General features: G+C 47.0%; 1 protein-coding gene across 1 annotated transcript; it reads left to right on the top strand.

Moving 5' to 3' along the window:
* The first annotated feature begins 10,388 nt into the window (after positions 1-10,388).
* On the top strand, positions 10,389-11,378 carry LOC133890962 (noroxomaritidine/norcraugsodine reductase-like). The gene is made up of 2 exons (XM_062331628.1): positions 10,389-10,506; positions 10,591-11,378. Exons 1-2 carry the CDS (start codon positions 10,421-10,423, stop codon positions 11,330-11,332), a joined length of 828 nt encoding a protein of 275 aa, XP_062187612.1. The 5' UTR covers positions 10,389-10,420; the 3' UTR covers positions 11,333-11,378.
* Positions 11,379-16,076: the final 4,698 nt, after the last annotated feature.

The following is a 16,076-nucleotide window of genomic DNA, read 5'->3' on the forward strand; positions in this document are numbered from 1 at the left end:
TAATATGGACATATGTTAGATAATATGATGTTGAATTGACCTACCTCGAGATTTTGCTAGATTGTTATGTGATGTGCCATCATCTGTAGTTTTGGATGGTGTACCTGTATAATCCTTAAATATGAGATCATCATTGATTTCTTAGGGGCTAACAAATGTTATTCCGTAACTATGTAGTTATAAAGGTTTTTTTTATATGCTATAAAACATTTCAAGATCGAGTTAATGATCGAGGTATCACAAGGATGACACATATTGCCTTGAGTTTGACTGATATTATGAGGTAAAGGGATCGTTGTACGTGTATATCAAGATTCAACTGATATGATCTTTGTGTGTGTTTGAAAATCAATATGTCATGCTAGGTGCAGCTACTGACTTATGGTTAGAAAAGAGTTTTCGAGTCATGGCTATTTACATATAAACCTAATGGGTCACACACTTAATAAGTTAGAACACTAATTCAGATTAGATATATACATGGGCTATACGGATAACGATCCGTGAAGAATTAGAGTTATAATTGTCTTCTAATGTGGTAGCTAATTAGCGGGCTCTATATAAATAGAGGTGTGGGGCTGTGAGCGAGTCAATTCTCTCGCCCCGAAACCTTGGTCACCACCTCCACCCGACCTCTCCATAAAACCTTAGCTGGGTGCATTGTGCCAGCATACCGGCACATGACGTTTTACCCCTGGGCATGTGGATATCGTGGAGGCATTGTTGTTGTTACTACGGTGCTGATTGACGATAAAGACATGAAGAGGAGATGTTCGGTTTATAATGAGACCGACTGATGCGCGTGATTTTGGACTAAGTTGTTCTAACTTTTCTTCTACTGTTCTGCATGTCTAGAGGTAACTATCCATAATCTCTTACTAGTATGATTTATTGGTTAAATACAATAATTTTTTTAATTTAATCTATCATAGTCTACTCGTTCCTCAACACTTACTGCAAGGAATGCAACAGGGACAACCCTTTCAAGAAAAGGACATTCTTCTGCAGCATGATCCAAGAGCTTGCTCTCTACTGCACCGGAGAATATCGACTGATATTAGCGTTTCGTCTTCCTTTCAGCGAGGAAATGAACATTAGCATTTCTTAGGGTGCAAATACTGTGTTTCACTGGTTTCAGTTTTTGGCTAGCTTTCAGTGTCGGAGAGGTTGCTTGGGCAGTTTTTGCACGGCAGGCCCCTGATGAATGTGCGGTACTTTGGCCGTGCACTTGCCTGCAGTTGACACCTCGATTAGCATGGAATGGATTAACTATCCACTTGCGCTGCTCTTTTAGTTTTCTGTTCTGCAAAGCAAACAGCCAGGGAAGTGAGCCCGGAAAGTCAGTCCATGCCGAAAAGAGGATGGCACGGAAAGTACAAGATTGCAAGGAAGCATTATTGTTCGTCAGGTGGTGCCGTGGTCAGGTGGTAAACTGGTAATGCTGCTGCGCCTTTTTTTATCCCTTTGGCCTTTTTGATCCCTTCGGCCGCTTAGTGCTGGCAGAAATCGGCGGCCCGAGACAAGGTTTTCTGCTGGGCTACAGCATCAGACAAATGATACATTATAGTTGTGCGTGATGATGGTTTATCTTTACATGATAGGAGCTACATACATTGATATGGTTTCGTCTCCACTCCTATGTTTTACTTTTATTTGGAGCATAACACTGAGATACAAGCTGTAGTATCTAAATGTAACTCTAAACACATACCACACCCTACCATTAGTACAAAATAGATCTTATATGTTGGTCTATCATTGTCGTTTTATAAAGAATCAGTAATGATCCAGTTATTACTACCAGTTCATTAAAAAAAAGTAACATCATTGATAATTGTTTATCATTGTCGGTTCTTAGTACAAACTGATAGTGATAATATTATTGTCGGTTTTATTATAAACCGATAGTAAAGTTATGGCTAGATCCAAATGTTTTATGCAATCTAGTTTTAGCTTGGTGACTTGAATTCGACTCCAGATTTTTCTAAGTCTCTCCGGCTCTTTCCTCCTCACTTATTCTCTCTCTCTCTCGTTATCTCAGACTCAGATGCGCACATCTTCTTCTCTCCCCTATGTTGCCTCCTTTGATCCCCACCGTCACCCTTCGATCTCCTCCCCTCACCCCTCCCCACTGGCCTCCTCCCCTCACGAGATCCTCCTCCTCTCCACCTCCTCCGCGCGGGCGGCAGCAAGGTGCGGGTGGCGGTGATGGCAAGTAGGGCAACTGTTGCAACGCGACGGCTGCTCCTCTCCACCTCCTCCGTGTGGGCGACGACGGCTGTGACATTGCTGCTCCCCCTCTCCACCTCCTCTGTGCGAGTGGTGGCGACGACAAGCAGGGCAACGACTGCGGTGCTGCTGCTCCTCCTCTCCACCTTCTTTGTGCGGGCAGCGGCTGCGGTGCTACTGCTCCTCCTCTCTACCTCTTCCGCATGAGCGGTGGTGGTGGCAAGGCGCAGACAGTGGCGGCTTCTACGCCGCTGCTCCTCCTCCTCTCCACGTCTTCCGCGTGGATAGCGGCGACGGCAAGGCACGGGCAATGGCGGTAGCAAGAAGGCTGGGGAGACGACCATGTGTGTTGTGGCAGTGACCTTCGTGCCGTCACATTTTCTTGTGCATGAATGTACTTGATGTCACATAGAGGGGAGTAAATAGACATCTCCTAAAATAAACTTCGCAGCGAATTTACATAATCTGGATACTCCGAGTTCAATCTGGAACTTCTGGGTTTCGGAAGTTCCAAGCTCAATCTGGATAGTCCGGCTAGAACATGAAATTAAAAACTAAGAATACCTAAGCAAGTCTAGTTGGTTCTAAATATTACCACAGGTTCCAAAGAGTTACTAGAGGCTTTTTCCACCAAATACCTGCAACCACAAACTCACAAACACAAAGATCGGGGTAAATCACCCAAAATACCAACTAGAACAAGTATGAACTCAAGAAAGCAAATGAGACATTAATTTGTTTCCCAAAGTTCGGATCCAACGATCCTACATCTCTGTTGAGGTGCTCACAAAGAGCCAAGTCTCTTTTAACCATATTCCTCACCAAGCGACCACGAAGATCGAGCTTGGGCTTACTCAAGTGTTCCTCTTCCCTTACATAGCGAGGACGACCTTCACAAACTTCACAGAGTACTTCACAAGCTTGAGTGCTCTCCAGGTGACACCTAGCTGTCTAAGGAGCTCTAAGCTCCAAGAGTAACGAACGCAAATTGACGGCTTGATAATACTCAAGTGCTCAAGATTTGAATTTGGCTCACTTGCACTTAATCTCTTACTCTCACACTCAACTCTTAAATCCTTGCAAGAATTAAAGCACTAAAGGAGTGGGGAGAGTTATTAAAGGGCTATGAATGCTTTTGTCTCAAGATAGTTCAGCAGCCAAAGAAAGGATGGGATGAAGACATATTTATCCCCTTCCCCCCAAAACTAGGCGTTACAGGTTTTTCTGGCCTAACCCGGATACTACGGGTTGGTACTTGAACGCATAACCGAGAATCCCTAATCGTAAGTTAACTCGGAGGGTCCGGATGAAACACTAGAACCCAAAACTTTCGAGTCAACCCGGAACCTCCGGGTAAAATATTTAGACCTTAACCAAACACCCATGTTCGGAGTAAAGATGTCTAAATGGGCCGTGCAACATGGGCCGGCCTGAGGCACGACACCGTTGGCACGGCCCGGGCATGCGACGGCCTAGGAGGCACGGCCGGCCCGGCACGACACGACACGACCCGGGCACGCGACGGCCCAGGAGGCACGGCTAGCTCGGCACGCGGCGGCCCAGGCGGCACGGTCCTCGCGCGGGGCACGGCCCAGCGGGCGCGCGACGGCACGGCCGGCCCGACACGGCACGACCCAACGGGCACGCTTGGGCCGGTAGTAGCCGTTGCGGGCCCGGTCAGCATGCGAGGGCACGACGGGCACGCGGGCCAGCCCGTTTAACCCGTTAACCTGATATTTTTGAATTTTATAGCCGTTTTGTGACCGTTTGAGCTCAAAAAATTCAAAAAAAAATGCAAAAATCACCATTTTTCACATATACATAGAGGACCACCCTGCCCTTCCATTCCACACCAGCAACACCATTTTCTCTCTTGTTTCCTCCTCTCATTCTTGTCTCAAAATTCTTAAGAATTAGCGATAATTTGGCAAAATTAGTTTGAATTGTTACAAAAATCTGAGCAATTCCAAAACCGCCATCCTGCTGATCAGATGTCTTGAAGTTGAAGAAATCTTGATGATTTTTTTGCATCGTTGTTTAGTCTTATTTTATTATTAGTTTTATTACTTGATTATTTCTAACTCTGAATATTTGCAATTTTTGTAGTGCCATTCGACATTGATCATGGATGTCGGTGATCATGATACATCCATCGATCATGATTTTTTTTTTCTCCAAGAACTCACAGGGGACTACGGCCCCTTTGATACCAGTGCTGCAGATGATGATGGACCCAACGGTGAACCTCCGGTTGGTTCACATACAGGTGATGCAGCAGCACCTCCATCATTAAGCTCTACAAGTGCGCACACATTAGCAAGCACCGGGTCTAAAAGATCAAGAGCCGGTACTTCCGAAGTTTGGCAGGACTTTGAAAGGTTCTACAAAGAGGAAGATGGGGTAAGTGTCAGGTATGCTAGGTGTTAGGTGTTATATTTGCAAACATGAATTATCTGCAAAGCCCTCGAGTGGAACGGGGCACTTGAAGAGGCACGCCACAAGTTGCAAGCGAAAGAGTGGAGCAACCATGAAGCAAACGGTGTTGCAGTACAACCCTGACGGCTCTGTTCGTCATTGGGAGTACGACTCCGCTAATGCTCGAAAAGAGCTATAACGCTTCATTGCAAGAGCGGATCTACCACTCAATATCGGTGAGTCTGCTGCATTTGAAGATTACATTAAGCAAACGCATAATGCTAGATTCACGCATGTTTCTAGACAGACAACTAGTAGGGATATGGTAAAAATACTACAATGCATGTCGTAGCAAGCTTAAAGAAATATTGCAAACATGTACATTTTTAGTTGCTTTGACCTCAGACATATGGGCAGGTAGGGCTAGAGAGGATTACCTTAGTGTAGTTGCTCATCTTGTTAATAATGATTGAGAATTAGAAAAGAGAATAATAAGTTTTCAGTTGATTGACAACACGCATACCGGTGAAAATATTGCTGAAAAAATATCTCAAGTAGTTGCAGACTTTGCTCTCACGAATAAAATATTTCCTATCACTTTAGATAATGCCGGTGCAAATTCTAGAGCAATGAATATTCTTACTCCGTTGTTTAGTACCTATGCTGAATCTTTCTTGTTACATCAATGTTGTGCTTGTCATATTATTAATCTTATAGTAAAATCCGGTTTGAAGAGGTTGTCTAATACCTAAACGATTTTCATACTGCAATATCTTTTATGAACTCCTCTAACCAACGAATTGCAGCATATAAACAACACTGTGTTGCAATGGGTGTGCGTCCACGTAAGTTTGTTGTAGATATGCCGGTAAGATGGAACTCTACTTTCTTGATGCTCAAAAATATTATACCATATAAGAGCATATTTGGTGTGTTTCTTCATGCACATTACCATCAGCATGGGGGTCAAACTTTACTCACGGAAGTGCATTGGTATGTTGCCGAAATGATACTGGAGTTTCTTGAATTTTTTTATGATTCAACTGTGAGTTTATCAGGAGCTTATTATCCAACATCTTGTTTAGTAGTGCATAATATTGTTAAAATTACTACTTATTTAAACAACTATGAAAATAACAATTTTCTAAGAGTTTATAGTAAATATGAAACAAAGTATGGCGGAGTTCGCCTGCAACGACCTCCACTACCACCCACAACAAGTAAGAAGAAGACAACGTTGGGGAAAATATTTGGTGCAGGTTCTTCATCAAGAAGTTCAGACTCTTCGTCACGATCGTCTACGAGAGCCGGAATTTCAACATCCGGAGGGGAGCTAACTACCTTCATCAACAGTGACATTATCGGCCATGAACAAGAAAACTTCAACATACTACAATGGTGGTATGAGCACAAGACGAACTGTTAGCGCGAGATTTGTTAACAATTACTGTATCTACAGTTTCTTCTGATGCTGCCTTCAGTCTTACTAAAGGATAATCGAAGAGAGAAGAACAAATATGTCAAGTGAGATGGTTGAAATACTCACCATAGGAAAAGATTGGGAATAAGCTGAAGCACAAATGCAACACACTGCAGAGAACACTGAGCTTAAAGAATCATTCCAAAATTTGTATCTAGATGTTGATGAGAATGTGTAATTTTAAATTTTCTGAGCTATGTTGTACTCTTTTTTTCTTTACTACAAAGGTTTTTAATGAGGCAATCTATCAATAAAGCTCATTTTTAGAAAACGACCCCCACGGCCCCACCCACCTCTCGTCTTGGCCTATAAATACCATCTCAAACCCCCTGTGATCTCATCGGCCACTCATCTCTCTTTTCCTAGTTGCTAGCCAAGTAGCCAGGAGCCACTTCACATCAAGAAATCAATTCTATATTTCAATTTGTGGATCAAGACGTCGAGAACTCGCGTGCATGGTCATGGGTGTGGCAATATTTTGAAAAGGTCTTTAGAGAAATTAACGGAGAACAAGTAAGATTTGCTAAGTGTAATATATGCAGCAATAAATAGGTGCCAGACCTCCAAATGGAACAGGACACTTGAGGAAGCATATTAAATATTTCAAGCAAAATTCTGGGGTTTCTAATGAAATCATGTAATTTTTGGAGCATAATCATAGGTTGTACTCTTTTTTTCTTCTAGTAGAAAGGTTTTTAACGAGGCAACCAATCCATAAAGCTCTTTTTTTTATTTATTTTCTATAATTTTTTTATTTTTGTGGAATGTTTTAGCTATTATTTTTAATTTTTTCCTATTTTCGGAGTGCTGGCGGGCCGAGCGTGGCTCCACCGTGCCGGCCGGGCCTGTCGTGCTGACTGTGCCCGTCATGCCGACCGGGCCTGTCGAGCCGACCGGGCCGTGGGCTGACCTGGCATGGCACGGTGGAAGATGGGCTGTGTTGTGGGCCGAGGACACGTCACAGCCTGTTACAGGAAGCGAGCCTATCAGGCCGTGCTATAGCCGGGCCGTGCTGAGCTGGGCCCGTGCCGGGCAGGCCCGAGTGGCTCATTTGGTCATTTGTGGTTCGGAGCAAAGTTCGGAGACTCCGACAACCCGGAGCATCCGGGTTGGCTTAAAAACCAAAACTGAGCACCTCTGCCGGAGCTAAACTCGGAGACTATGGCAACCCGGAGTACTCGAGTCAGCCCGAAACATCCGGGTACAGATAAAGAATTAGAATTTCTCTGTGTTTGTGTAGTGATTTGTGTCTCTTATCTTTGTTCTAAATAGGTACTTTGAGCACTGAGATATCTTCAAGTCAATCTAAACGTATCCCTCTTTATAGTACGACACATATATACTCAAATTTAAAGATAAAATGAATTTAAATCTATGAAGTAATTATATGCCGCTTCTTTTTTCTGTTTGAGGGATGCCAACGCCTTTTAACATGTTCAATGATACATGTTCATATTCTCATTAAACTCATTGGTCTCTTAATCATTTATCATCAATTATCCAAAACCTACTTAGGGGGTCTAGATGCACTTTCAATGCAGGGCGGAGCTAGTATGACAGCGGTGGCGGAACGCACCGATGGTGGTGGCAACCGAGCCGACTCGATTTAGAGCCAGCTTGTTTCCTTTTTCTGGCTCCTAGAATCACTTTCACTGCCAATTGTACAACCGACAGTGATTGAGGTGTGACTTTCATTGCCCGTTGCGTACTGTCGGTTCCAAAATCGGCAGTGAAAGCTAGTTTGAAACCAGCAGTAGTGTACACACGCACACCTACATATTCTAAGATACACGTTAGACTTAAAACCTATACATACACGTCTACTGAAGAGATTCACGAAGCCTTCGACTCCGCAAGCGATGGGCACATCGTGCTCTCATTGTGGTCCACAGGCGCTCGAGATTGTCAACAACAAAAAACTATTTACAGGGGCAAGCCTTGGTGCGAGACCAAGAATCAAACTCCCAATCGATCGCTCACCCATCGGCAAAACGACCAACACGCTACAAGCTCGTTCGCTCCTCTGTTTTACTTATTATACACCAGGATGCAAATCAAAACCGTAGCTGCAAATCGTGAGGCTTCTTGTATCGAGGTCAACCGACTAGGAGTGTGATGTTGGTTCTGCCACCGCGTCCATGCTACTGCCATCCAGGAACTGGGTTGCTGCCTTATAGAAACAAGAGAGACAGGCAGCGGTGGATCCCCTAACCCCTAGGCACTTGAGATCCCATAAGCCTCCTATTATTTTTAGGCATGAAAGAGGAAAAAGAAGAGGATAAAGAGGAAGAAGAGAAAAAGAGAAGGGGAAAGAGGAAGAAGAGAAGGTTAAGCCCACTTCTGAGAGAGGGAAACTGTAAGCTTTGCCACTGTCAACCTCGCTCTGCCCATCCCGCCACCATCCAAGCTGCCAGTGTTGCCCACCTCTGGTTCATTTGAGACTTGGCCTCATGCCTTTGGTTCAATCTACATGCATGTACGATTTTTGAGAAACAATCATCGAGATGCGTCGGGACGTTGGGCTGTACATACTGGGCTGCTCGTAAAGCCCAATACAGCACAGGGCCTCTAGTTTAAGAAAATATGCTTGATCCTTAAGAAAGATTATATATATATATATATATATATATATATATATATATATATATATATATATATATATATTCAATATTTGCAAAAATTACATGTTCGTTTTAAAAAAATTGCAACTCTAACCTATCATTGTCTGTTGGGAGGACGATAATAAGGTGTCGTCTAGCCAACGGGCAACATCTAATGGGTCTCACAGTCAAACATGAAAGAAGGACGTTTTGCTGCTTGCACTAGGGCATGAGCGGGAATGTTACTTGTCGCATACTGCTGACACGAACACTTCGTCGCACACCCCTTCCTCACGAGGTCCATCGTCCCCGGCTTTGTCGGACTGTCCTCCACTCTCGTCGTGCACCCCTTGCTTCCCTCATCAATCCAATCCTCCCCGCAGCCCCTCCGCCTCCGTTCAGCTCCTAGAAAGGGGAGGCGGCGTGGCCAAGAGGCGTCACGACCGACGCGATGTTGCGAGAAGGCAACGCCACGAGGGAGGCGGCGATGCCATCACCGGAGCTGAGGAATTGGGATTTTGGATCTGCAGTTGGAACAGCCCGTTTGCGCCTACTATCTATTCGCTTTCTTCAAGCGGAGCAATTTTTACGCCCGGAACATTTGATTGGAGCCTCATCGGTTTTCGTCAAGCCACGAGGGAGGCGGCGCGGCTGAGCGACATGGGCCAAATTACGTGCTAGGCTGAAGTAGGCCGAACCCAGCACGGGTGGGGAAAAGGGATTTTTTTTATTTATGTATTTTTATTTCCGGACTTTGCAAATATGTGTGTTCATTTTGAAAATTTACAGATCTTTATGTGTTGGAGGGGCGACAGACATGTAAATCTGTAAATTTTCAAAGCAGAGGTGCATATTTGCAAATTCTAGAAGTAATAAAAAATACATAAATAACAGACCCCGGGCAGGAGTCCACGGCAATCAGCGAAGGCATCAGACGTTACGTAACATGAGCCGGCGGGCTGGCCGGCATCCACGTGACCTGCGTGAATGCATTGTGGATACACACGCGTCTTAGTCGCCGTACGTTGCGTATACACGCAGGTACGTACAACCCATGGAAGACAAACAAGCGCCGGCGAAGGCATCTATGCATCCTGCGGAGCAGAATCCAATACAATGGGATTGCCTCGTGCATATTCCGAAGGAACCTTTACAGTACACCATGATACTAGATAATGAAGAGTATTATTGTTGTGATCTAACTGTCAATTTTAGTAGATATTATTGTAATTATCTTGATACCCTTAGAGGTAATTACGTCATTGACTGACCGGACTTCGGACTTTCGCCACCCATCATCGACCGGCCGACAGAGGGTGAAAACCCTAATAAATGAAATGAACAGAATAAGTGAAAGCTTATCCGAAGAATAAACTAACATTTTGACCTTCCTTAATTAAACATATAATTTACAAGTTTATCATATATATTTTTTCCAATCCTACCCTTATGATACCTATGATACTCTTTAATGATACCCATGATACTGGTGGGCGATAAAGTATCATTGTACCAATCTAAATCACCGAATGAAGAAAATGGACGACATGCACTCATTTAAGTGTACCGTAAAAGTCTTCTATTCCGAACCCTGACCCTTCACAAATGCGTGTATATAATCGAGACTGCGACTACAATGGGATCGATATCTCTTTTTGGTTCAGACAAAAAGAAAATTCGATAGATCGTCTGCAAGATGGCGTCAAGCAGCCGGAGCAGAGAGGAGAGGTGGAGTCTGGCCGGCAAGACGGCGCTCGTCACCGGAGGAAGCAAGGGAATCGGGTAAGTATATACGTGCATGCTTCGTCCATCCATGCGCGCCGGATTAATATAGGTGTTAATTTTTGGAATCTCTGACACGCCTAGGCGCGCGATCGTGGAGGAGCTCGCGGGGTTCGGGGTGCGGGTGCACACGTGCGCCCGCAGCGACGCCGACCTGCAGGAGTGCCTTCGCCAGTGGCGCGCCGACGACCGCCTCGCGCGCGTCACGGCGTCCGTCTGCGACGTCTCCGTGCGCGGCGACAGGGAGCGCCTCGTGGCCGCGGCGCGCGAGGAGTTCGGCGGCAGGCTGGACATCCTCGTCAACAACGCCGGGCAGACCTTCTTCAGGGCGGCCACGGAGAGCACGGCGGAGGACTACGCCCGCCTCATGGCCACCAACCTCGAGTCCTGCTTCCACCTCGCCCAGCTCGCGCACCCGCTCCTCCTCGAGGCCGCGGCGGCGGCGGGGGGCGCCAGCAGCATGGTGAACATCTCCTCCATCGCCGGGTTCGTCTCCTACCCTGCGCTGTCGGTGTACTCGGCGACTAAGGGAGCCATGAACCAGCTCACCCGGAGCCTCGCCGCCGAGTGGGCGCATGACAACGTGCGCGTCAACTGCGTCGCGCCGGGAAGCGTCCGGACCGACATCACCGGCAGCAGCGGCATAACGATGGACCCAGAGGTGGCGCAGGAGATGATGGAGGCGGAGCTGGCGCGGGTCCCCATGCGCCGCATCGGCGAACCAGAGGAGATCTCCTCCATGGTCGCCTTTCTCTGCATGCCGGCCGCGTCCTACATCACCGGGCAGGTCATCTGTGCCGACGGCGGCCGCACCATAGCCGCCTAGACCTTGCTAGCTAGCTACGTCGACGGCTCTTTGGCTGGCTTTCCTAAACTGCTTCATTGTGCACTTGCTATTTTACATGATAACTGGTTGCGTAAAATGTGTACCGATATATGTACGAAATTACTATTTGTCTCTCGGAAAAAAAAATTGCCGAATTTCGTACCTTACGATTTGCATGGAGATTCGTACATACCCTTCTTCCCCGGTGAGCTCTCCTCATCCCCAGCGATGTCTTCTTCTCGTGCAAGCTCCCATCGGGTTAAAGTTGGGGGTTTTCGGGGGCTGTCGGTTTAGAGGGAGGTCTGTCGGCCTGATAGTGGTGGCGGGCGGTGGGCGGGATGGCGAGGTGGCGGGGCGCCGCTCACCGTGGTGGTGGAGGATGCCTAATGAGGAGGGTCAGCGACGGGGTGTCAAAACGAGATGGGTTAACGAGAGAGCGGGCGACGGAGGCAGATCCAGCAGTGGGGAGCCGCCAGAGACATGATAGGAGGGTGGGGTAGGGGCGAGTTTGCCAGCGACCGATGAGATCGAGCGAAGTCGTGGCAGGGGAGCGTGGGGAGGAGGGGCGTTGGGAAGAGAGATATGGTGGTGAAGATAGGCAGAAATCAGAGATGTGAATCTGTACTGTTTGAGACCCATTGGACAATTCAAAATTTAACGGATTATCCAAATCTGTCAACAGACAGCTAGTCACTCCCATGTATGTAATGTGACTTGTGAGTGTCGTCCAGCGGATCATGTTCAGGTTGTTCGGCACGTCAATTTTGAACGAGGAAATTTTCCTAAACTATTCAATACAGAACTTTGGTGGAATTCATATGCTCTGAACATGATCCAATGGACTTATTGCTTACCACATTTGTCGAGTCATATGCACGTATTATACGCGGAGAATTGAACCCAGCCAGTGCTGGCTGCATCCGAGTTACAACAGCTCTCTTCGGTTTGCTTTTCTGAATCCAACATCCAAAACTAACCCAGCTATGAGCTCACCACCCAGCTGAGAGGTGAAGAGCGTACGACGGCCAATCTATTGCTCCATTTGCTTGCTCTTGAGGTCGAGGGTGGACAAGGCGTGCCAACACGTCTCCAAGAGACCTAGAGCACGGAGATTCGTGCTCTAGGTCTCTTGTACCTTACAATTTGCATGGAGATTCGTGCATGCCCTTCTTCCCTGACGAGCTCTCCTCATCCCCGACGAGGTCTTCTTCTCGTGCAAGCTCCCAACGGGTTAGAGTTAGGGGTTTTCGGGGTTAGGGTTCGTGTTTTTGGGGCCTACCGGCTTAGAGGGAGGCCCGTCGGCCCGATAGTGGTGGCGAGCGATGGGCGGGATGGCGGGGCGCCGCTTGCCGCAGTGGTGGAGGATGCCTGGTGAGAAGGGTCGGCGATAGGGGCGTCAAAACGAGATGGGTTAACGAGGGAGCGGGCGACAGAGGCGGATCCAGCGGCGAGGAGCCGCCAGAGACATGGCAGGAGGGTGGGGTGGGGGCGAGTTTGCCAGTGGCTGATGAGATCGAGCGAAGTCACGGCAGGGGAGCGCGGGGAGGAGGGGCGTCGGGAAGAGAGATGTGGCGATGGAGGTGGGCGAAGATGAGAGATGTAAATCTGTACTGTTTATGACCCATCAGATAATCCAAATTTTGACAGATTGGTCCATCCAAATATGTCACCAGACAGCTAGTCACTCATATATGTATTGTTACTTGTGGGTGTCATCGTAACGAGCGGATCATGTTCAGGTTGTTCGGCACGTCAGTTTTGAACGAGGAAATTTTCCTAAAGTATTCAATACAGAACTTTGGTGAAATTCATATGCTCCGAACATGATCCAATGGACTTATTGCTTACCACATTTGTCGAGTCATATGCACGTATTATACGCGGAGAATTGAACCCAGCCAGTGCTGGCTGCATCCGAGTTACAACAGCTCTCTTCGGTTTGCTTCTCTGAATCCAACATCCAAAACTAACCCAGCTATGAGCTCACCACCCAGCTGAGAGGTGAAGAACGTACGACGGCCAATCTATTGCTCCATTTGCTTGCTCTTGAGGTCGAGGGTGGACAAGCCGTGCCAGAACGTCTCCAAGAGACCTAGAGCACGACACCGCTCTTCTCTCCGGAGTCCAAGAAGCGCATTGGCGTGCTGCCAAGGTCCGTCAGGTCAGAGTGCAGCCAGCCACTGCCCTCGTCACCCCCATTGCCTTGTTCTTGCTTGGTCCAGAGCGTCGCAGCAGCCGTAGAGGTTGGCGTCCAGCTCCAGCGGAAGAAGGCGCACGCGCGCCCCGCCTGCCGGTGAGAGAGTGGCAGACTGCGAGTTGGAGCTTCGTCCGGTGGCCGGCCGAGGGGCGCGGCCGGGCACCATGAGGCGCACGAGGAGGCCGTGCCGCGACGCCAGGGATGCATGATCGATGCTGTAACTCGATGGGAGATATCGTGTGTGGTTGCTTTATGCTGCATCGCTCAAGAATTGGATTAACTTCTCGTGAACCCTTTAATTTGCACTGCACCTTTTGCTCACTTCATGCGTGCATCGAGCGGCCGGCAGTTCCAACTGTTGTGCACACGGAGACGGAGGAGGCAGATACACAACATTATATATGCGCCACAAGCCAGGTGCAGCATCAATCTTCTTCTTCAGTTGTGGTAGTAACTCGAGAGTACGTAACAGTAACACCAGCATATCTATCACTTCAAATCAATGGCTTCTAAATAAGCATATCTGCATGCATATGTGTCCAAAAGGTTCATGCAACGAAAATTAGGAATATAGTAATAGTGCTATACTAAAGAATCGGCTGGATGGCAGCTTGAACCAAAACAGTAACTGTTGCGGCTTGAATCTTGCGGGCGACTGCGCATGCAGGTGGTAGGAGTGGACGACGGGAGGGCGAGGTCTGTAGCCTCAGGGACGGATCCAGCCCAGAAATCGAGTGGGGCCTGCTAGCTATAGTAACACTGGAACTACAGTAAAAAAAATATCTACAGTTCACTAAGCCAACAAAAATAAGTGGAGACATGTGCCCCCACTCCTACACTGCTAGGTCCGCTCCTATGTAGCCTCCTCGGCGTTGAGATAAGAGGATAGGAGGAATACTTGTTGCTTGTCTTTATTTTCAAAGTTACCACTTCTTATACAGAGGGTGATTACAATCCTAATTAGAATCTAACTTATAACTTAACAAACTTATCTTCTAATCAAATCAAATTCAACTTCTAACTTATAAAACTAATCTCCTAAACAAATCAAATCTAACTCCGATCAAACTTATTTCCTACTAAAATAAAAAGGCAAGCTTTATCTCCTCATGCGGTGGCCCTTACTGCACGCAGCGGCTGTAGGCCCAGCCCCACATAACAGTAACATAGCTAACTATTCAGACATATATATGGCCACCTATTTTATTAAGTATATCTTAGTCTCAATCTTGTAGATCATGCTAATTATCTATCAAACAAAAGACCTGAGTGAAACATGGCTAGAGCTAAGGATTATTATTGCATATCGGAACTCTATATGGTGGATGGCAAACTTCTCCGAGTCGATCCGCAGCAACTAGCTAGAGTCCACCCATCAAGCCTATACATAAGAAAATACCAAGTCAGAGCTGTCAATAATACATGAAGTAAACCAATATGTTCAAGAACGAAGGAGGAAAATTAAAGTAGTTGCGAACGAAAAAAAAGGCATTTAGACAGCAAAATGAAAAGGAGCACTCTACATACTCTAAAGCAATGGTTAAATTTATCGCAGATGTCTCTTCCAATCAGGTTGTGTTGTGTTGCTATGCGAAATTTGAGTCCTTGATTCCTGGAAGCATATATATATATATATATTGGAGAAAGTGCAAAGATTCCAAAAGAAAAAAGAAAAAGGAAAATCAAACAACATTTCCAACTGTACTAAGGAGCAAATAGATATGTTAAATACAACTGCAAGAATGGAATGAATGAAATCGAGCCTTTGAGAAATATAATACGCGAAAAGGAAATAATAAAAGATTAGATGCAACTTACCAGTAATCACGGCAGCAACATAGGCACATTTGATGGATTAGCGTGGAAGGACCTGGCCGCGGTCTAATCATGCACAAGCTATCTTCATCTGTAACTGGAGACCAGGTGGTGGTGCCAGTGCCACTACCGAGTTGGTATTGTACAAGAGATACTCCCACCTCTCCCCCACAGCTACAGAAGCTTACTACTCCCCAGCTACGTATGCAGATGATCGAGTTACCCAAAACGGAAGGGAGCTCCTTGTTTGGCGTGACGCAGACGCACCGTTCCTCCTCAAGGAACAAGCCATGGCCGCCGATGCTCGTTGAGGGAACAAGCCTCCCGCTCACAAGGTCAGCGAGCCTGTAAGCCAGCACGTGTGTTCGAAAAGCGTTCTACTAGATCGAGAGAGAACGGGCTTGTTCCGACAGGGCATTCGGCGATCTTCTCCGGCGCAGGCAGAGATAGCGGCGAGCGGGAACCCTCGGCGTCAGGTCGTGGCGGGCCAATCTGGTAGATGTCTACCCGGCCTCTTCTTGTCGCGATTGAAATGCTGCATCGCGTAGAGCTTGCCTTGGAATGACACGGCCTTCGACAAAGCTAGGCACTTCCAGGTTCAGAGGGTCCACCGCCGGTGGCGTAGGCTACGCTTGGCAAAAAGTCAGGCGCCAGCATGACGGTGATGTCTCCGGCGGCGCTGACGGCAACGCTGGCGCGAAACTTGCTGGGATATCCGTGGTCGCTATTCTC

Source organism: Phragmites australis, chromosome 1, assembly GCF_958298935.1.
Source record: "Phragmites australis chromosome 1, lpPhrAust1.1, whole genome shotgun sequence".
Classification (NCBI taxonomy): domain Eukaryota; kingdom Viridiplantae; phylum Streptophyta; class Magnoliopsida; order Poales; family Poaceae; genus Phragmites; species Phragmites australis.